This window comes from Pongo pygmaeus, chromosome 14, assembly GCF_028885625.2.
Source record: "Pongo pygmaeus isolate AG05252 chromosome 14, NHGRI_mPonPyg2-v2.0_pri, whole genome shotgun sequence".
Lineage (NCBI taxonomy): Eukaryota > Metazoa > Chordata > Mammalia > Primates > Hominidae > Pongo > Pongo pygmaeus.
Window position 1 is genome coordinate 49,947,109 of NC_072387.2, and position 22,832 is coordinate 49,969,940.

At 37.0% G+C, this 22,832-nt stretch overlaps 2 protein-coding genes across 6 annotated transcripts in view; one reads left to right on the top strand and one right to left on the bottom strand.

Moving 5' to 3' along the window:
* Positions 1–14,168, top strand: part of NAA16 (N-alpha-acetyltransferase 16, NatA auxiliary subunit) — a 66,430-nt gene extending 52,262 nt beyond the window's left edge. For 3 of the 5 annotated variants that reach the window (XM_054446575.2, XM_054446576.2, XM_063650782.1), the window contains 7 exons: positions 4,335–4,548; positions 5,984–6,177; positions 9,101–9,209; positions 9,630–9,728; positions 10,517–10,660; positions 11,624–11,721; positions 12,554–14,168. In XM_054446575.2, the coding sequence (XP_054302550.1) occupies positions 4,335–4,548; positions 5,984–6,177; positions 9,101–9,209; positions 9,630–9,728; positions 10,517–10,660; positions 11,624–11,721; positions 12,554–12,751 (1,056 nt within the window). In that variant the 3' untranslated portion in view covers positions 12,752–14,168. Of the gene's footprint in view, positions 1–4,334; positions 4,549–5,983; positions 6,178–9,100; positions 9,210–9,629; positions 9,729–10,516; positions 10,761–11,623; positions 11,722–12,553 lie in introns of those variants that run through there. The other 2 variants (XR_008493346.2, XR_008493347.2) reach the window with 2 other exon arrangements.
* A 7,496-nt stretch (positions 14,169–21,664) lies between these two features.
* On the bottom strand, positions 21,665–22,291 carry LOC129011634 (tubulin beta chain). The gene has a single exon (XM_054446781.2). The coding sequence runs from the start codon at positions 22,283–22,285 to the stop codon at positions 21,845–21,847; it is 441 nt and encodes a 146-aa protein (XP_054302756.1). The 5' UTR covers positions 22,286–22,291; the 3' UTR covers positions 21,665–21,844.
* Between the last annotated feature and the right edge of the window lie 541 nt (positions 22,292–22,832).

The window sequence follows — 22,832 nt, forward strand, 5'->3', positions numbered from 1 at the left end:
CCTCCTCATCTTCTCCTTGAAAAATATAAAGCCCTTGGGATGATAGGTGAAATGCCCAAGCGTTCTAGTTTAAATCAGGCTCTTGTTTCCTTCATAAAACCACAGATCACTAGCTTGTTACACTCCCTAGAGGACCATTATTTTAAGAGCATTCTGCTTGTTATTAAGGAAAGATACATTTTCATTAACTAGGACATTCTCAGTGAGAGGTAAATTGTTTCCCTTATGAAGAGGCTGCTAGGCACTTACGAATTAGTAATTTGAGCAAGACCATAACTAGAAACTTACCAAATTTTCTGTTTAAATGAAATTTGAATATCCTAAGGATCATTATAGTTGTGAACTTCTTGAACTTAAAATTCCATTTCTTCTAACATTGATGACTATATTGCTTTATTTTTTAAAATAATTTTTGAGAATTTTTAGAATATGATAAGTGGATCTTCCGTTACTAAGTTTCATTTAGATTATGCTTTCCCTTAAATTTTTAGTGATTTTGGCTGAGTTGCATGGAAAAAAAATCTGTAATGTCAGAAAATCTACTGACATAGTTCAAGAAATTAATTGGTAAAAAGCATTTTTGAAGAAAGAAATTACAGGAAAATCATTGGTTGTCACAGATTAAAATGGCAGAAATCATCACCCTCTGGTCATGTTACATAATTACTATCACTAGAAACTTTAGGGTTTACTGTTAACATTTGAGATTAGAAAGAAGTAGAAACATAAACAAGAAAAGAACCTACTCTTATGCCAATTGTATGCTAGTCTAAAATGAATATATCTATACTAAAAGCAAATAAGACAACTCTTTTATAGTTATTATGTATATTCTACATGTGTGGTTATATGTAGAAATGTGTTTCGTATAAATAGGGTGACTAGGTTGATGGAATGATTAATGCTTCTTAATTTTTAATATCTAAATTTTCTAATATCTAAAATTCTTAATGATATCATTGGAAGGATTTAGGAGTAATTACAAGCTTCAGACTTATTATAATAGGTATCTACATGAGTTACCTTATGCCTGGGTTTTAAATATTTTAATAAGGACACGGACACCTCTCAGAAATAAAACTTTGCAGTTTACCTTCTAAATAGAAGGTTAGTGAATTGCGAAATAAGTTCAAATAAGGGTTAGGTCTTTATTCTGCTTTGAAGAAGTCATTCAAGAGTTCTTTTGTTGAAGGCAGTTTCAGTCAGGATACATACTGCTTTGAGCTCTTAGTAATTGGATTTGAAAAGTTAGAATTCTGGAATAAGCTAGTGTAGTATCTTTTCTGTTTTCATCTTGCCCCCCCCCCCCATAAGATTTTAGGGTTTATATTTTAAGATTTTGTAGTCCAACCCAATCTGATGTTTGAAACTTGACTTTTATTAAAACAAACAGAACAACCTTCTTCAAAATATTAGATTTAAACCTGTGTTCAGAATAACATTTTAATCTATTTTATCTTTCAAGAATTGAGTTTTCTTTCTTTCCATTTTTTTCTTTTACTATTAGACTTCTGGTGATTGGGTTATCATTATTTTAGAATACTGACTTAGATATGAAACAGGGAAACGATATATATATTTCTAACTCTTTGATAAGACCTAGGACTTCTGATAGATCTAAACTATAGGAAGATCATAACTTTATCTTCTATTGTATCTTAATCTTTATCAAATTGATAACATGCTTTATAACAACAGATTCTCTATTAAGTAAATTGAGTTGCTTATTTTCCTAGTTGACCTAGTTATTATTTTTTAAATCCAGAGGTTTTTGTTGCCTTTCTCTGTATAAGCTCTTACTAGTCACATCCGGGAACTCAGAGGTAGTGGGAAGGAGAATCTGGTCTAGAAGAGAGGGCCTAATAAGGAGTTCCTTAAAAAAATAAAAACACTACAATCTAAAGCTGTGAACGGCTTTTCTTAATTCTTGCTTACGGGGAGAGAGTTAAGGGCATGAGCTGTATGTTAAGATTTGAATACGTAGTTTTCTGCAGTGAGCTAAGTGATTTTTGTCATGCCCTTCATGTTTGGCCAAAAGGTACAGGGGAACTAACTTTATCTGTTGGTGTTGTGTAGCATATTTTTGTGTTTTACAAATTTAGAGACTAAAAAATCAACCCAAGGGGGAGCTTCATGGTGATGGAGTAGTTCTGTGTTTCTTATGGTAGTGGTTAAATGAATCTACAAATGATAAATCACATAGAACTATATACACATTGTACCAATGTCAGTTTCTTGGTTTTGATACTGTATTGTAGTTATGTAGGCTGTAACCTTTGGGGGAAACTGAGGGAAGGGTATACAGGACCTTTGCTACTTCCTCTGTATCTATAACCCAAAACAAAAAGTTAAAAAAAAATTCAACCCAAGATTATTTAGTTGTTTCTATATAGTATTGTGCAATACACTGTTTTTTCCAAAAGCAAATATTACAATCAGCTGTAGCTGCAGTATCCCACTTGTTTTTAATTTAGCCATATTCTGTCTATCACCATTAGTTTATTATGGAGTGATTAACAAGCCAGGTTTGCTTGAGGCTGAGTGGGTTCGCAAGACACAGTGTTTTCAGTGGAAAAACTGAGAGAGCCTCTGGCAAACTAGGGTAAGTTGGTCACCCAATTTACGGAAGACATTAACTGGAGAGAGGCAGCCTATGGGCTGTTACTGATAAAGTGGTGGCTTAAATATTTGTGGTTACATACGGCCCCCTCCAAGACTTAAAATCTCTATTAATGCTGCTAGGAATATTTTTTGAAGTTTGTCATCTGCCTTTTTTCAGATGTTTCTCAACCTAAAAGAATGTCCTGTCATCTCTTAGATGTTTTCATCTGATTATGTGTTCCAGCACTTTTAGCGCCGCCATTTTTCCTTAGTTAACTGTATTGAATTTTTAAAATATTCTTGTGCTAGTTATAACTTGATTTACATTAAGAGAAACCACTAACAACTTTATGAAATATGTAATCCTTTGATTTAAAAAAAAAAGTTCATGTTAATATTCACGATTTGATTTTATTGGTGGGAAAGATGCAGTTTTCAAATATAACATCATTAAAGCATGGCTTTTTAGTCATAAACTAATGTGAAATGTTCACTTTTTCTGTTTCTTGCCCTCCATACTATGTACTTTTATTCTTATAATTTTTCTTTTAAAGTCTCAGGTACTTAATATAATTCTGTATATAGTGTGTTTCTAATTACCAAGATAATTATCAGATGATTATGGACAATTACTAATATGTCCTCTGCAGAGTGACTTAACTATCCCCAGGACAGAGGGAACATGAACTAGTAGGAAAGCTTGATCGATATTGGTGTAAATATAGAATCACTCATTTTTCTATATGATTTTAGAAAAACTAAAGTATGAAAAAAGAGAAGTCAGAGATGGAAATGCATGCAGGGGAAACAGTATAAGTACAAGATTGTTTTGTTGGGGGAGGGGCAGAGAGTTAGTGTTCACCTTTCATGGAAGGGATTAGTTCTTAACCTCTTTTGGCCATGGATCCATTGAAAATTGGATGAAAGCTTTGAGCTCTCTCCTTAGGAAGAAGTTTTTATGCTTGTTTATACATAAGACTCCAGTTTCAGAACTTCTGCTAAAATGGAATGTAGATAGAGTAAGAGAAAACCATAAAGTTCTGTATTTATATAACAGTTTACCGTTGAAAATGAACTTTAAAATATATTATTTGATCCTTTAACAACCTTAAGAAATTGGCTGTATGGATTTCTTTATTCTTAACTTAGATTAAATAATTGTCTAGGAAATTAAAAGGCTTATTCAAGGTCACATCCCTAATAAGAAGCTTATCTCTTGAGTGGGCAAATACTGTGCTTATTGAATGTCTGCTATGTATTAGGCCCTGTGGCAGGCAGTGGGTAAGGATTGCCCTTGAGTTGAGTAGAGCAGTCAGATTTGTAAATATTTAGTGTGAACCTACACATATTTAGTCTTCATTCAGAGCTCTGTTTAACTGTGCCATGCTGGTTTTTAGGGAATATGGAGGAAGAATATTTCATTAAAACTAAAATATTAATATATACTAATTTTCAGGTTTAAAAAATAACCTGATCTTTTGACTTATATAGAAGTTGAGTATCATCACAAAACATGATTTGTAGGGAATGGGCATGGTTTGTAGGAAGAGAAAGTTCAAGTTGAAAGCCAAAAAAAATTCATATCCTTTATAGTGTAAAACATTGGAGAGGGCAGCTAAGTGAAAATTGTGACTGTTTAAATTGTTTTTTGGGCTTTTTACAATTTTTTTTTTCAAAAGGTAGACATTATTGACATAAATGTAAAGGTTAATTTTGTGATTTTTGTTTTTAAGCATTTTTTTGAGATAACTGATGACCAATTCGACTTCCATACATACTGCATGAGAAAGATGACCCTTCGTGCCTATGTTGACCTTTTGAGATTAGAAGATATACTCAGAAGACATGCCTTTTATTTCAAGGCTGCTAGATCAGCGATTGAAATATACTTGAAATTGTATGATAATCCCTTAACCAATGAAAGCAAACAACAAGAAATAAACTCAGGTAACTGAATAGGAACTTAAAAGATTTTAAAAGAACACTAAATTTCAGAATGCCATTAGTGTAAACAATACATAGAAAAATATTAATATATTGTCTGTTGGAGTTGAAGACAAACATTAGATAACTCATATGCCAAAAAACAAAAATGTTGCAGAGAGAGTTAAAAAAAGTGGGATGATATTCTGTAGCTGATGGTTCTAAATTACTTTAATGGAACAACTTAGAATTTTTTTTTATTTTTATCTTCAGAAAGACCAATTTAAGAACCAGGTATGGTGGTTCACGCCTGTAATCACAGCACTTTGGGAAGCCAAGGCAGGCAGATCATTTGAGGCCAGGAGTTCAAGTCCAGTCTGGGCAACATAGCATGACCCCTGTTGCTACAAAAATTTTAAAAAGACGAGTTTAGGAAACAGAAATGTCTGTAGACTAGTTTTTTTCTTTCTTTTTAAAAAAATTATAACTGAAAATAGCTTTGCGCTCCTTAGGGAAAAATATATAATCTTAAAATTTCTAGTTCCTACTTTATTAAAAATAAGATTATCAGTGAGAATATCTGTACAGGTTTTTATTCACTAGAATGTTAATATCTAGGAATATTTGAGAAATAGTTATCATGAAATGGGCCTAGATAACTATCTCAGATATTCCTAGGTAACTGTTCATTTCTAATATTTATATAGTGTTTAGAGATCACAGGTGTTTATATGTATTATCTCACTTATTCTTGAAAGACTTGATACTGAGAAGGACAAAGTGATTTGCCTAGAGTCATGTATTATGTAGGAGGCAGAACTGGGCTACAGTTGGTCAATTTTAGTTAATGCAACATTTACTGGCTGTCCTTTGTGTGCCCAATTTTGTGCTAGTCACTGGGGATACACTTTCTAAAAACTTTCATATGGGTTGCCCCTGCATCCCTCCTTGCCCAGCCAAAAAACAGAAAAAAAAAGTATACAGCTGGCCCTCCATTTTTGTGGGTTCCACATGGGTGGAACAAATCAAAAATATGTTTTTTTAAATTGCATCTGTACTGAACATGTCCAGACTTTTTTTCTTGTCATTATAGTATTTCCTGAACAATGCAGTGTAACAACTATTTACATAGCATTTACATTATTTTAGGCATACCTATAGACCATAATATAATTTATGAAAAAGTGAAGTCATTATATGCAACTTAAAGCAAAAGAAAGGTGAAAGATTTAAAGCTGATCTAATTAAAAGTATACAGGAGGATGTGCATAGGTTGTATGCAAATACTGTGTCATTTTATATCACAGGCTTGAGTATCAGTGGACTTTGGGGGGGTGGGGGTCATGAACCAATCCCCTACTCATACCAAGGGACAACCATACTAACAGTATGTATCACAGAAGAATAAGAGGAAAATGCAAACATTGACTCAGAATTTTGTTCATTTGAATATTTATAGAAAACCTGTCAGCCAAAGAATTGAAGAAAATGCTTAGCAAGCAGAGAAGAGCTCAGAAAAAGGCTAAACTAGAAGAAGAAAGAAAGCATGCAGAAAGAGAACGTCAACAGAAAAATCAAAAGAAAAAAAGAGATGAAGAAGAAGAAGAAGCCAGTGGCCTTAAGGAAGAACTTATACCTGAAAAATTAGAAAGGGTGAGATGGGTTTTACTATCTTTGTTATTTGGTAAAATTTATGCTATTTGGTTCTGTTCTGACAGTTAACGTGATTTATTTAAATCTGTAAGAAGCCATTTGAAATATTTCAAGGTTTTTACAATAGCTGTCAATTATCTTTGAGAGACAATATACAAATTTTGGCTAATGCAAGTTATACATAGAATTGCAATTGTGGTAGGCAGAATAATGGCCCTGCAAAGGTTTCTGTGTTCTGATCCCCCCAGCCTGTGAATATGTAACCTTACATGGCAAGGGAGAATTAAGGTGGGAGATGGAATTTATGGTTGTAATGAATTGACCTCAAGATAGAGAGATTAGCCTGGATTGTCCATGTGGTCCTAATATCATCAAAAGGGGCCTTAAAAGTTGAGGATGCCAGCAGCAGAGGTCAGAATGATGCAATGTGAGGAGGACTCAACCTGCTGTTGCTGGCTTTGAAGATGGAAGGGGGGTGCCACAAGCTAAGGAATGTGGGCAGTCTAGAGAAGCTGAAAAAGGCATTGAACGGATTCCCCCTTCGAATCTCCAAAGGAGAATGCAGTCCTGCTGACACCTTGATTGTAAGCCCAGTGAGACTGTGTTGGGCTTTTAACCTATAAGAACTATAACATAATAAGTGTGTTGTTTTAAGTCAATAACTATTTGGTAATTTGTTACAGCAGCAGTACAATCGTCCATTACATATGGAATCATTTTACCTTATATGTCTTACTAGAAATGTTTTAGCTACAAAGAGATAGCACCTCCAGGATTTTCTCAAGTGTTAATAGTTGTTTTGGGATCAGATTTAAGGAAATATTTAGTTTTCTGGTTTATTCACTGTAAGTCTAGTACAGTTGGCCTTTGAACAACATAGATTTGAATTTTGAGGGTCCAGCAAAGGATGGTTTGATAATTTTAGAAAGATGTTTGGGTTAAAAAATGTCCATTTAACAGAAGAATCAACTTCTCACCAAGAGCTGGCAGAGAAGTTCCAGATGCCATTGAGAAAATCATTGAGGAGAAGAGGTATTTGCCTGAACAGGTTTTTAATGTAGAAAAAAAGTGCTCTATCACAGGAAAAAATAAAAGCCACAAAGGACATCTATTAGTAAGGAAAATAAGCGAACACCAGGATTTAAGACAGGAAGGGATAGGCTAACTGTACCATTTTGTGCAAATACAGTTGGGATTATGACCATGGCTGCCTTTATCTATAAAGCTACTAACCCCTGAGCCTTGAAGGGAGAAGATAACAGCTGCCAGTCTTTTGGTTTTACAACAAGAAGGCTTGGACACTGAGAAAACTTTTTCTGGATTGGTTCCATCAATGCTTTGTCTCTGAAGTGAGGAAGTACCTTGCCAGTAAGGGACTGCCTTTTAAAGTTCTTTTGATACTGGACAGAACCCCTGGCCATCCAGAACCTCATGAGTTCAACTCCAAAAGTGTAGAAGTGGCCTACCTGATCCCAAACATGTCTCTAATTCAGCCTCTAGATTAGATCAGGGGTGATAAGGACCTTTAAGGCTCATTACGCCTGGTACTCTATGGAAAGGATTTTCAACGCTATGGAAGAGAACCCCAGTAGAACATTATGAAAGTCTGGAAGGATTACATCATCGAGGATGCCATCATTGTTAACAGAAAAAGCCCTGAAAGCCATCAAGCCTGAAACAATCCCTGCTGGTGCCCAGATGTTGTGTACAACTTCACAGGATTTATGACAGAGCCAATCAAGGAAATCATAAAAGAGATTGTGGATATGGCAAACAAACAAAAAAAAGTGGAGATGGCGATAAAGGGCTTCAAGATTAGGGAACCTGGAGAAATTCAAGAGCTAATAGATGCCACACCAGAGGAATTAATAGAAGGCAACTTGATGGAGATGAGTGCTTCCAAACCATTGCCAGATGATGAGGAAGAAGACATAGAAGCAGTAGTGCCAGAAAACAGATGGACATTAGACATTCTGGCAGAAGGGTTCCGATTATTCACGACTATTTTTTGACTTTTATGACATGGACCCTTCTATGATACAGGCATTGAAACCAAAGCAAACAGTGGAAAGATTGGTACTGGACAGAAACATTTTTAAATAAATGAAAAAGCAAAAAAATTGTACTTACATAAAGTTAGATGGAATGTGCCTGCCTCTTCTGCCTCCCTTTCCACCTCCTTCACCCCTGCCATCCTTGAGGTGGCAAAACCAGCCCCTCACTCTTCAGCCTACCCAACATGAAGATAAGGATGATGATCCACTTCTACTTAATGAGTAGCAAATATATTTTCTCTTCCTTATGACTTTCTTAATAACATTTTATTTTCTATAGCTTACTTTATTGTAAGAATACAGTATATAATACATGTAACATACACAATATGTGTTAATCAGCTGTTCATGTTATTGGTAAGGCTTCCAGTCAACAGTAGGCTATTAGTAGTGAAGTTGGGAGAGTCAGAAGTTACACATAGATTTCAACTGCACAGGGGGTGGGTTAGCTCCCCTAATGCTCATGTTGTTCATGGGTCAACTGTATTATAAGCATTTTAAATTTTATTACCATCTCCTTACTATTTGATGCCATTTTATTTGTCTCCTTACTTTAAATGTTTATAGTAGATAGGGGATTGTCAGTACATGATGTACCATCTCTTTAAGTCTGTGGAATAACTTTATGTATTTTTTTGTTTTTAATAAAATGATCTTGATTTTGTAACCAGAAAAAAAGCTATTTCTGTTTTGAAAAGTATTGATTGTGTACTTTGAATTTATTTACAGATGATTTTTAAATGTTTTCTTGTTATTTGGTTTTATAAAGCTGTCTAAATTACTTTAGACATATGTTAATATAAAATTTTAGGGGAAATTTGACTTGTGCTGATGTTTTTTAAATAATTTTCCTTTCTGTTTCAAAATAGGTAGAAAATCCATTAGAGGAAGCCGTTAAGTTCCTTATACCTCTTAAGAACCTTGTTGCTGATAACATTGACACTCATCTGTTAGCATTTGAAATATATTTTAGAAAAGGTAATAAATAGTTTGAGTTCAGTTTTTAATCTTTAATTATATTTGTGACCATATTCCGTGTAATCTTTGTCAGTTAGATCTATTTTTATTTCTTAGATTTTCATTTTAGCCTTCTACAAAGGCTCTTTTCCTTGGCTACTCAAAACTTAGGTGGGTAATAAATTTAGTACTATCAAATCCAGTATAAGAATAGTTTGAACAACCATACAGATTGTCTACCTGAAGCAATTTTTTTGATTTTTCAAGCTTTCCTTTAGAAAGCCATAGTTGACTTTGATAGCCAGAGTCAACTTTAATTTTGCTTACGAGTGTTATAAAAAAGGTAGTGTTTTGTTGTTGAACTTAAGTGAGACTAAAATAAAGTGAAGAAAATACTGTGTAAGTATTAATGCTATTACTTTTGTATTTTTTCTGACACAGGAAAGTTTCTGTTAATGCTGCAGTCTGTCAAACGAGCTTTTGCCATCAACAGTAATAACCCATGGTTACATGAATGTTTAATTAGATTTTCTAAATCTGGTAAGTATAAAAAAGGACCATATTTACATTTGTGAATTATTTCTAAGGGGAGGAGGTTGTTAAATCTCTGTTGATCTGATATTTAATAACCCTCTCTTTGTGAAGTAAAAAGCCCTGATTTGTATTTTCATGATACAGATCCTCTGATCATGGCCCAAGCTGTCAGTGGGATGCCACTGAGAGAAGCAAATATAAGTTGTCTTACATTAAGCTGGTGGACATTAAAGAGATTTGCAATAATGTAAAGCAAAATAATAATAATTTACATAGTAGTTAAATGAACATGTGTCTATAAAATAAACATGTTAGCCAAGAGATGGTAGAAATTAGTGCATTTTTAGGCTAGGATGTATTTATATTCCAAAAGAAGAAGAATAATTGTACTATGTAAAATCAAGTTTAATAATAAAGGTTTTTGTTGTTGTTGTTTTGAGACAGTCTTGCTCTGTTGTCTAGGCTATGGAGTGCAATGGCACGATCTTGGCTCACTGCAACCTCCACCTCCCGGGTTCAAGCAATTCTCCTGACTCAGCCTCTTGAGTAGCTGGGACTACAGTTGTGTACCACCACGCCCGGCTAATTTTTGTATTTTTAGTAGAGATGGGGTTTTACCATGTTGGCCAGGCTGGTCTCAAACTCCTGACCTCAAGTGATCTGCCTGCCTCAGCCTCCCAAAGTGCTGGGATTACAGGCGTGAGCCACCGCGCCCAGCCATAAAGGGTTTTCAATAGGTTTTTTTTCAAAGGACAGATCAAAAACAAAAAATCCAAATGTTTTTGTTTTTATAGTGTCTAATCATAGTAATCTTCCAGACATTGTGAGCAAAGTTCTATCTCAAGAAATGCAGAAAATATTTGTCAACAAGGATTTGGAAAGTTTTAATGAGGATTTTCTGAAACGTAACGCTACCTCTCTTCAGCATCTACTTTCAGGTTTGTTTGTAGCCCCCAGGGTTAAAATACTTACGGAAAAAGCGAACAAAGAGAAAGCTTTGACACCCCCAAAATGTAAAGCAAATGAACAGTACTGTGTGTAAGTATGGGGAGAGAAATGTGGACAAATTTAAGTTATGTTCAATAATAGGGGAAACAGGGATGGATTCATAGGATGTAATACCAGATTTAAAGTGATGTTTATTCAGAGGGTTTGTAATAACGGGGCAAATACTTTTATAATAAATGTGCGGGATTGAACATACATTATAATCTCAACTATGCATGGGAAAAAGACTGAAGGGAAGTGTCTACGAAAGCTTTAATGTTGATTTGGGGTGTGTGGTTATAAATGATTTCTTTTTTCTTTTTTTTTTCTTTGAAATGGAGCCTCACTCTGTCGCCCAGGCTGGAGTATGTTTTTTCTTCTAATTTATAGGAGAAATATAAACTGTGTTTCATTTTTTAAAATTTTACTTTCTTTTTGAATATGCAAACATTTTCCTGTTTTCCCTGCCCCTACTCTCCTCCTCTGTGACAGTAATTTATTCCTTAGATGTTTTATTTTAGAATATCTTTTTTTATAGTTTTGGCTGAAATACTGATTGATGCCACAGGGCAGTCCATATTTACATTCTGAATTTTATTTCTAAGGGGAGGAAGTTGTTAAGTCACTGTTCATCTGATAAATGTTTAATAACCATCTTTTTGTGAAGGAAAAAGCTCTGATTTATAGTGTATTTTCATGATATAAATACTCTGATCATGGCCTGTCAATGGGATGCTACTGAATAGGAGGCAGGGAAGAAATGTCACACTTGGCTCTCTTGAGCTGGTAGGAGCCAGCTCCAGCTTACCACTGATTAAACACTTAAAACCATATTTTAAGTCACTGGCCAGTTGATACCACATAAAATGTAAAGTATAGGTGTTTATTCATTTTGAAATGCCTTGGTATTTCAGGTGCTAAAATGATGTATTTTCTGGACAAGTCAAGGCAGGAGAAAGCAATTGCTATAGCCACTAGACTAGATGAAACTATAAAAGATAAAGATGTAAAGGTAAGTTTTTTTCTTTGGCTGATTTATGCTTACACAGTGATCTAACAAAACTTGTCTTTACAGCATAATTCTTCTTCTTCTTATTATTATTGTTATACTTTACGTTTTATGGTACATGTGCGCAATGTGCAGGTAAGTTACATATGTATACATGTGCCATGCTGGTGCGCTGCACCCACTAACTCGTCATCTAGCATTAGGTATATCTCCCAATGCCATCCCTCCCCCCTACCCCCACCCCACAACAGTCCCCGAAGTGTGATGTTCCCCTTCCTGTGTCCATGTGTTCTCATTGTTCAATTCCCACCTATGAGTGAGAATATACAGCATAATTCTTAAATAGGCCTTCAGAATTACGCCTGGATGTTAATCCCACCTCTATCAATTATGAGATATGTAACTTTAGGCAAGTTATGTCTCTTAGCTTCTTTTTCCTCATTTTTAAGATGAGGATGAAAATACTACTGCTCTCACAGAATCCATGTGAGAGTTAACTGAAATAATAAAACGTGAAGTGCTTAGTGCCTGGCACATTGTTAGGTACTCAGTAAATGTGGGCTATTGTTGTTAGTAAAGGACACTTTGATTTTTAGTGATCACAGTTTTAAAATGTTCTCTTTTTCAGTTATTAGAATTTTACTGCCTTTTTCGGGGTTGATTTTTTAATGTGCCTTTTTTGAGGTGATTGCTTACTGTGTAGATTGTAAGGCGTTATTTTAGACCGAGGCAGCTTTCTCAATTTGATTAACACATTGCATCTTTTGATTAAAGTGGTTATTAACTGCGAGCTTATTATTTTTAAATAATTTGTGTTTTCGTTTTGTTTCACTAGACATTAATAAAGGTTTCTGAAGCACTGCTTGATGGCGGCTTTGGGAACTGTAGTTCCCAATATGAAGAATATAGGATGGCCTGTCATAACCTGCTTCCTTTTACATCTGCCTTCTTGCCTGCTGTGAATGAAGTCAACAATCCTAATGTGGCACTGAACCATACAGCTAATTATGATGTCTTGGCAAATGAAATTTGAAATCTTCTACAAAGTAGACTCCTATAGACTCAAAGCTGAATTGAGATCAGGGTTTCTTTTCCAGGGTGCATTTTAATATACGTATGAAATGAAATATTTGGTTAGGATTTTTAAATGGCATATTCTGTAAGCTTATTTTGTTCTTTACCTGACCTGCCAGTTTACATAACCATCTGTTAAAATTACCTGTTTATTCTTATAGTTTTGTGGTAGCTCCTATTGCTTCTGTATAATTACAGTTTCTTACTAAGCTAAGTTGTATACAACCCCACTGTATTATTTTCTTTAGATTCTGATTTCAGGATCTGTGCTTTGATTCCTTGTCTGTTTGTTTTATTGCTTATTTGCTTGCTTTTTAATTAAAGCACATCAGTTTTAAAGTGTTAACTATATGTTAAAAACAATATGGAGGCTGGGCGTGGTGGCTCACACCTGTAATCCCAGCACTTTGGGAGGCCCAGACTGGCGGATCACCTGAGGTCAAGAGATCGAGATCAGCCTGGCCAACATGGTGAAACCCCTTCTCTACTGAAAATACAAAAATTAGCCAGACGTGATGGCATGCACCTGTAATCCCAGCTACTCAGGAGCTGAGGCTGGGAGGTGGAGGTTGCAGTGAGCCGAGATCACGCCACTGCACTCCAGCCTGGGCGACAGAGCAAGACTCCATCTCGAAAAAAAGGAATTCCTCTTGGCAGATATTGAAGTTTATTTTAAAATTTAATTCCTCCTTTTTTCATTGTAATATTTCATGGTTTACTGTTTCCTTTGTAGTATTCATGAAAATGGTATTTTCTGGTTGAATAAGGGTACTCTAGTTTTATGTAGATGATTTCAGAATGTGAAGGCTGGTTTGCCTCTCAGTCATGGAAATTCACTGGTAAAATTGTTGCATATCTCTCTCTCCCAGTCTTAAAAGCCCACAGGCAAGAATTAATGCTTTCTTAACTAAGTTACTTCGAGTGTTAAGAAGTAGCTTATACTGAGGTGTGCTTCAAGGGAGCATTATAGGGCAGAAAACAAATTAAAATGAAACATTGTTATTCTTATAGCCATGCATTGACCATTAAATGCATTTTTGTATCTCAGCAAAATGAGATTTGAAACTCGTTAGTTTAACTCTTAAAACATAGTGTTGTTAAACAGTATTTTTTGGGGGGCGGGTGGGTAGCTTTTTGTTCTATCTTGTACAGAAAACAGTAATGGAATCATTCATGTTCAGAACCTTGTAAATATGTCTGTAATATTAATGCTTCCCTTTATTAAGACAAATATACATTCAAAAAGGGAGATTTTATTTAGACACACATTTTCTTTTCACCCTAATGTATTTAGATTCATACTTATTGAGACGGGAAAAACTCACTGTAAAATAATGCCAACGTAGATAATGCTATAATAAATTATTTTGTACACAGTTGCTTATTTATGTTTGTGTTTTGTTACTGTTTTACACTACCAGTATTTTCTGCAAAATGTTCTTTGAGGAAGTAAAAACTTAATCACCTTAATCTTTTCAAGTTTTATAAAAATGTAATTCTCAGTAACCACCTACAAAGTATATTTTTGTGCTGCAGTAGCTTGTCTTTTAGTATTTTAATAATTTTGTAACTACAGATGATCACTGGCTTAGGATAGTTTGAGTTAGGATTTTTCAACTCTACCATGGTGCGAAAGTGATATGCTTTAGTAGAAACTGTACTTCGAGTATTGGATTTTGGTCTTTTCCTGGACTAAGATGTACAATACAGTACTTTTACATAAGATACTCAATATTTTATTATAAAATAGGCTTTGTGTTAGAAGATTTTGCCCAATTGTAGGCTAATGTAAGTGTTGTAAGCACATTTAAGGTAGGCGAGGCTAAGCTATGACGTTCAGCAGGTTAGGTATATTAAATGCATTTTTGATTTATGAAATTGTCAACTCACAACAGGTTTATTGAGACATAACCCTAGCATAAGTCGAGGAACATCTGTAGTTCATCTTTGTCATGAAGTATCCTGACACATACATAATTCATGTTACTTTCAGCAAAATGACATTTGCATAAAATATGCCACTCATAATGTGGAAATTGTGCTTTCAGCAACAGCCTTTTAAAAAGTATTTTACTGGAGTCATTTAGAGTTTGAGAGTTCTGGGGCAGATGCAGTTGAGATGTGAGTAATAAAATTTGAGGTACATGTATGGGAGGCAAGGTAAAGGGACACTGAAATTAGTGAAAACAGTAGTGTATTGGTCAGTATATACTGGTTCCATTCTCCTTCCTGTCTGCATTCCACTTCCAGTATAAAATAAACATCCTAGACCTGGGACATGGGCAGGAATCTTCGTTAGGATAAGGAAGGCGGGTTGTGTCGTGTCTCTCCACCCTGTACCTTTACCATTCCCCCAACCTTGGGAGAGGCCTTTTTAGTCTCCAGAAAGTTAAAGGAGAATAGGCCAACCCCAAAGGAGAAGCATCTGAAAGCCAGACACTTAGAGAAGTCTTTAGTCTCACGAGAAAAACAAAAGTTTGTTACAGGTGATCCAGTCAAGTTTACCAGAACAGATAGGAGAAGGCACAAAGATTCCAGGCATAGGGTAATAATTTAAGAATTTGGCTTCAGGTTTCCTGTGATTTGTTTTTGAGGAACTGAGTGAATTTAATGGGCAAGAGTCTACAGAGTCAAGAACCATAGTAGATCTTGGATTGAGTTGTTAGCTAGAACAAGGGCCAGCAGACTTTCAGTAAGAGACCAGGCAGTAAATATGTAGGCTTTGAAGCTCTCATGCTGGTCTCTGTCACAATTCAACTCTGCTGTTGTAAAAGCAGCCTAGCCAGAACTAATGGGTATGACTGTTTACCAATAAAATTTCATTTAGAAACATAAGGTATGGGCCAGATTTGACTTTCAGGCTAGGCTGTAGTTTGTGGGCCCTAAAGCTACAAAAGTTTGTGCAAAGTGAAATATTAGAAATAACCTGTGAATTCCATTTTTTTCCTGCCTAAAGCCAGGATGAATTTTATGTATATATTTTAATCCAAGCATCTTCACACTTTTGCTAGGTTATAGAACTCTCCTTTTATTCAGTATGTTCATCCTAACAAAGTATCTTTCATGTGCCAGGTACTTTTCTATATGATAAGGATTACAGGTGTTTTGCTGAGTGCCTTTTACATGCCAGGTGGTTTCCTATATGTCGAGGATAACAGTGAAAAATTTGACAAAATCACTGGAATTGCTCACATTCTATTGTGATAAGAGGGAAAGAATCATTCACTCAGTCTGTATTTGTTGAGTACTTATATTTCAGACATTGTTCTAGGTATGACAGATACAGTAATGAACAAAATTAGGCCCTTATTTTCCTGGGGTTTATATTCCAGTTGGGTGAGAGGGAAACAAATATATAATATCAAGCAGTAATCATTTCTGTGAAGATAAGCAGAGTATGAGTATAGATAGTAATGTGGTTATAGTGAAATTCAAGAATATCAACCGTCTAAAAATGTAACAGAAGATTACTCTCTAAGAGAATCAGTGACATGAGATTTATCTAAAGCATTGAACGTAAGGAAATGGAAGGTTTCAGGCTGGGAGCGGTGGCTCACACTTCTAATCCCAGCACTTTGGGAGGCTGAGGCCAGCAGATCACCTGAGGTTGGGAGTTTGAGACCAGCCTGACCAACATGGAGAAACCCCATTTCTACTGAAAATACAAAAAATTAGCCAGGCATGGTGGCACATGCCTGTAATCCCAGCTACTCGGGAGGCTGAGGCAGGAAAATCGCTTGAACCCGGAAGGCGGAGGTTGCAGTGAGCCGAGATTGCACTATTGCACTCAGCCTGGACAACAAGAGTGAAAATACATCTCAAAAGAAAAAAAGAAAAGAAAATGGAAGGTTTTTAAAAAGCATTGAAGAAAAATAAGATTTAAATCCAATTAAATTAGCTTTAGACTGTGACAGCACGTTAAAAATACTCTTATGCATGTAAGTCTCAGAAGATTTGACATACCAAGATCTTCATGGAAAATACTTTTGGAGCAATGTTAAATACAACAATTAGAAAATAAGATGGCAAAAATTCTGATGTAGCACTAGTTACAATAAATGTTAATTAGACGTTAGCCAGTTAAGACTCAAGATTCTCAAGCTGTATTAAAAATTCTTTACAAGATGCATACTTGAAAGCAAAAATTGAAATAAAAGGGTGGCAACACAAGGCTGATACGAACTAGAATAAAGCTGAGGTAATAGTCCAAATAGAATTTAATGCAAAATATGACACATTATACATTGGTTTTAAAAAATACAACAAAAACCAAAAGATACAAACCATCATTAACTTACATGCACTTGCAGCCTCAAAGTATATCAAGCACCAGCCTGGGCAACATACCAAGATCCTGTCTCTACAAAAAATAAAAATTAGCTGAGCACGGTAGCTCATGCCTGTACTCCCAGCTACTTGGGAGGCTGAGATTGGAGGATCACTTGAGCTCACAAAGTTGAAACTGCAGTGAGTTGTGATCGTGCCACTGCACTCCAACCTGGGTGACAGAATGAGACCATGTTTCACAAAGTTAAGTATATCAAGCAAAAACAGACAACTGAAGACAAAAATAGAAATGCCAACAATGTAGTTGAGGATCTTAATACGCCCCTTTCCCTCTCAACTGAAAGATAAAGCAGACAACAACGAAGCAGAGAGTAGAGTTGCTGAAGACAGTACAATTAGCTTGAGCTAGTATTTATATAGAAGTCTACACAAGCTGGATGTGGGCACACGCACCTGGAGTCCCAGCTACTCAGGAGGCTGATGGGGGAGGATCGCTTGAGCCCCAACAGTTCAAATCTAAAAAGACCCCATCTGTTTAATCATAATTAAAAATAAAAATAATAAAATACTAAAACCTCTACACAAAATAGAGTGATTGAAAGAATTTACTGTTTTTCAGTAGGATGGTCCAAAAAGGCCTGTCTAATGAAATGAAATTTGAACAGATATCTAAATGAAGCCAGCTTTGCAGATCAGATATTTAGGGGAAGAGTGTTCCAGAAGGACTAGGAGGGGCAAAGGTCTTGAGATGAGAATAGGTGACCTGGTGGCAATGTGTCACTTTTTTTTTACAGCTTTATTGAGGTATAATTCATATTCAAATAACTGCACGTATTAAGTGTATGCAATTTGTTAAGTTTGGACATATGCAAACACTGCGATGCCATCACCACAGTCAAAGAAATAGACACATGCAGCACCTCCCAAAGTTCCCTTGTGTCCTTTTCGTTGTGGTAACAACACAACATGAAGTGTTCTTAACACTTAAAAAATTTGAAGTGCATAATATAGTATTGTTCACTGTAGGCACTATGTTTTTCAGCAGATCTCTCAAATTTATTCATCAATAGCATAAATGAAACTTTAACCCATTGAACAACTCCCCACTTCCCCCACTCCCAACCCCTGGCAACCATTGTATTCTCTGCTTCTATGAGCTTGACTATTACAGATAACATCATGTAAGTGGAATTATGTAGAATTTGTCCTGTGACTGGCTTATTTCACTTAGAATAATGTCCTCCATATTCATCCATGTTGGCATAAATGGCAGGATTTCATTCTTTTTTAAGGCTGATATTCCATTGATATATATGCCACATATTCTTCATTCATTTATCTGTTGATGCACACTTGGGTTGTTTCCATATCTACTATTGCAATGTGTCTTTTTTTTTTTTTTTTTTGTGACGGAGTCTTGCTCTGTCGCCCAGGCTGGAGTGCAGTGGCACGGTCTCAGTTCACTGCAAGCTCCGCCTCCCAGGTTCACGCCATTCTCCTGCCTCAGCCTCCCGAGTAGCTGGGACTACAGGCACCCACCACCATGCCCGGCTAATTTTTTTGTATTTTTTAGCAGAAACGGGGTTTCACTGTGTTAGCCAGGATGGTCTTGATCTCCTGACCTCGTGATCCTCCCTCCTGGGCCTCCCAAAGTGCTGGGATTACAGGCATGAGCCACCACGCCTGGCCTGCAGTGTGTCTTTTTAAGTTCCTTAATAGGCAGTAGAATGAAAACATTTGGACAGTAAATTTAAGTAACTAAGAAGCTTAGTATAAGAATTACAATGGATTTCAGTGCCTCCTGGCTCCTGTTCTCTGAGAGGATAGTCATGAGATCTGAGTTTTTCTATTGAGGATAGTCTCATTAATAGATTTGGTTAACAGCTTGTTAAAGAAAATTACTTTAATCCCTGATGGTAGGAAAAGGCTACTAGCCCTTTCTTCTTTCCCAGAATGTGTAGATGTTAGTTCTAGAACACAGGTGTCTGTTAATATTTTAGCAGCACTTTGTGACTTTATATCTTTAGGATAGCCGTTGTGATAAGTGAAAGTTCTTTATCTTAAAGTAGCTAAAGTGGCTTCATAGCCCCTGAACGGGATCATATATTGGCTTTGGCTCAATCCCAGCCTCTGGGAGCCTGTGAACCTACAGCCATATGATCAACCCACCCCGTAGCTTATTCAGGACTACTCCCCTATCCCTTATCCTCTACCCCCTATTCCTAATCCACCAGGGATCTGTAGGGACTCATACTTCTGGCAGACCTGTAACCATCTCTGAGTTCCACTCAAGGCGTAAGCGCTCTCTGGTTCTCTTTCCTCTCCCATCCTCTCATCCCCATCTGTTGTTTTCTCTTCCTTAGGTCAGCCCCTCTCTATACTCTTTCCTTGTGTTCTTTGCAATTTACCCTCTAAAAATATTCTACTGCATGGCTTTGGCAGATGCACATTCTTAATCTTCCTTGTACTAAATCTATGTTTTCACAGTTCCATACATCTTCTTTCTCTGCCTTCACCATTTCCCCTTATCTTTTAATTTTAACTGAAAATTGTAACAGATCTCTATCCATTATGCAGCCCTTTCAAGTGGAGACTGTTGATTCTCTCACCATCTCCCTGGAAAGAGCATTCAGAGCATTTCACTCTCCACCATTTCTAGCCCATCACTCTTCCACCATTGTACAAACAAATCCATGCTCCTTTGAGGATAATGCTATTGGGCTCTACTCTTGACACCTCTTTGTTGCTGTCATTTATACACCTCTCTGACTCACAGACTTTCCCTTCTCTCCAATCATGCTGAAATTCCAGGTGGTTTCAGCAACTATTTAGTGCACCCACTCAACACTCTGGCCTCTCAGTTTCTTGATCTCCCTGGTATCAATACTTTTCATCTCCATCTGTTTTAGTCTGTTCTTTTGTTGCTGTGATGGAATACCACAGACTGGGTAATTGATAAGGAAATTATAACCTTACTTCCCATTTAAACAAAAAATAGAAGCCGTCAGATACAAATTCTTAATCTTCCTTGTACTAAATCTATAAACTTATTTCCGATTGCAGAATTTTTTCCTCCTTCCATCTTGTCACATTTTTCTTCCCCAAAAGGGTAATTTTCCCTGTGTTCTGAATTTCTTTCCCTCAGGTCTTAGGGTACTTACTTGGCTTGATCACGTCCTGTACCATTTCAGTCTCTTCCTCTCTACTGGTTTCTTTCCATGAGCATTTTAAGCATGTTCAGAAAGGGCATCGTTTTGCAGTTTGTTTTCAAATCTTGCAAGGACTTATGTGGGCTAGCAGTTGCCTGCTATTTGGGTGCCCTGTGATGACCACTTACTTAGCTTGATTGTAAGTTCTGTAAAGTCTCCAACCATGTCTATCTTGAGTATGAATCACAGAGCTCAGCGCAAAATAAATATTCATAAATGTCATTGATGAACACTCACACTCACTAAGTATTTTCTCTGATCTCTCATTTGCCTTCACCATTACCCTGTGAAAGAGGTCGTATTATCATCTCCATTTTCCATGACACTCAGCTGATAGGATGTAAGCTTCTCTCAGGGCCACACAGTTTCTTAGTACAAAGCAGGATCCAAACTCACTCCTTCTAATTTTGAATTGAGTGTTCCTTCCTGTCTGTCAGATGCTCAGTAATCATGCTGTGTCTTACTCATTTTCCTGGCCTTGTGTGTGTTTAAAGTCTTGTTTCTTCAACAAGAGGTTCTCTTTTTTTTTTTTCAATTCCCATTTATTTTTGGCTCTTGGGGCGATGTCATCTTTTCAATATGAAAAAAAGCAGCAAGTTCAACACAAAATAGAAATCTCAAATGTAGGATAGAACAAAACCAAGTGTGTGTGGGGGAGGAAGCAACAGCAAAAGGAAGAAATGAGATGTTGCGAAAAAGATGGAGGAGGGTTCCCCTGTCCTCTGGGGATTGACTCAAACACTGATGTGGCAGTATACACCATTCCACAGTCAGGGATGTTCATTCTTTTTAGGGGGTAAGAAAAAGTGGGGATTAAGAGGACATTTCTGGAGGCTTAGGGACCAAGGCTGGACTCTTTCCCCCGCCTCCTTGATCCCTTTCTCTGATCAGGGGAAAGGAGCTTGAGTGAGGGAGGTAGAGTTGGAAAGGGAAGGATTCCACTTGACAGAGTGGGACAGACCCCTCCAAAGAGTAGAGCTTGGAGGGAGATTGAAAGTGGAGATAATACTGCTGACACCTCTCTTGAAGTTGGGATGGGAAATGGACATACTTGGAAATTAGTGACTTTAATAGCCTGGATTTCCCTCTCCAAAACTTTTAGAATGGAAAATCACATCCCCTTCTTTATATAGAGTCTTCTACCCACTACTTTCTACCATTTTCTACTTTGGGCTTAGGATGGTGGCCATTATCTACATGGGTTTTCAGCACCTGGTTTGTTCTAAATGGCATCTGGATGAGACCCAGCTTCTTGGAGATTTTTAAGAGGGAAATATTAACTGGACAGATGGAAGGAATGGGCACCAGAAGGAAATACAGGGTCACCCAGAATGGCAGAAACCTAGGTTTCCCAGAGTGGAAAGAGAGAGGAGACATTCAACAAACAAGTATTTATTGAGCGCCTACTATGTGCCAGGCACTGTTCTAGACCCCCCCAGAAGAAAAAACAAAAAACAAGATAGAGGCAGCAAACACAAATTCTGAGGGAGAGGAAAGGGGCAGTTGAGTAAGATGGCTAAGGGAACTGAGAAGCCTGAGGTGATGGGGGCTCTGTCTTAGGCCTCCTCTTCGGCCTCCTCACTGAAATCCTCCTCCGCTTCTGCGGTGGCATCCTGGTACTGCTGATACTCAGAGACGAGGTCGTTCACGTTGCTCTCAGCCTCGGTGAACTCCATCTCGTCCATGACCTCGCCTGTGTACCAGTGGAGGAAGGCCTTCCGGCAGAACATGGCAGTGAACTGCTCTGAGATGCGCTTGAAGAGCTTCTGAATGGCCTTGCTATTGCCGATGAAGATGACTGCCATCTTGAGGCCGCGAGGTGGGATGTCACAGACAGCTGTCTTGATGTTGTTGGGGATCCATTCCACAAAGTAGCTGCTGTTCTTGTTCTGCACATTAAGCATCTGCTCATCGACCTCCTTCATGGACATCCGACCATGGAAGACAGCAGCCACGGTGAGGTATCGGCCGTGGCGGGGGTCACAGGCAGCCATCATGTTCTCAAAAAGAGATTCTCTAAAGGCAGGGTCCAGGCTAAGCTCACAGCAGGTACTCATATTCTTTCCTTGGCTTTTATTTATACTTTTTTTATTTTCCAGTTAACACTTGGTTAGCATATGGTAATTGTTTTTCTGAAACTTTGAAGTGTGTGGTTAATTCATTATTTCTCCACTGGAGGGCAACTTTCCAACTCAAATTTTACTTTTCTGATTTCTTGAGAATGAAAAGAAGGACTGTACATTGGCCAGAGTTGTTTTTTGTTTTAATTGTCTCAGGGAAATGAGATTGTTGCCGTGTGTTGGAAGTGTCTGTATTTCCTCCTTGTGTAATATATAGATTTCTAATCCAATATGTCCTGATCATTGCCTTCTGCAGAGGTTAAAAATCCCAGATACAGCCTTTGCTATGTGTAAAGCCCATGATCTGGCCAATGTGTCTGAGTGCAGTTTTGTGTGGGAGAGGGCCCTGATACAAGAGCGGAAAGAATGGGGACTGGTCGCAGGCAAGTCACGCCCTCCCTGGCCCCCTGTTCCTCGCCTGTAG

Excerpts from the sequence above, each read along its gene's own strand:
- LOC129011634 (XM_054446781.2), bottom strand. The coding sequence starts at position 22,285 with ATGATGGCTGCCTGTGACCCCCGCCACGGCCGATACCTCACCGTGGCT.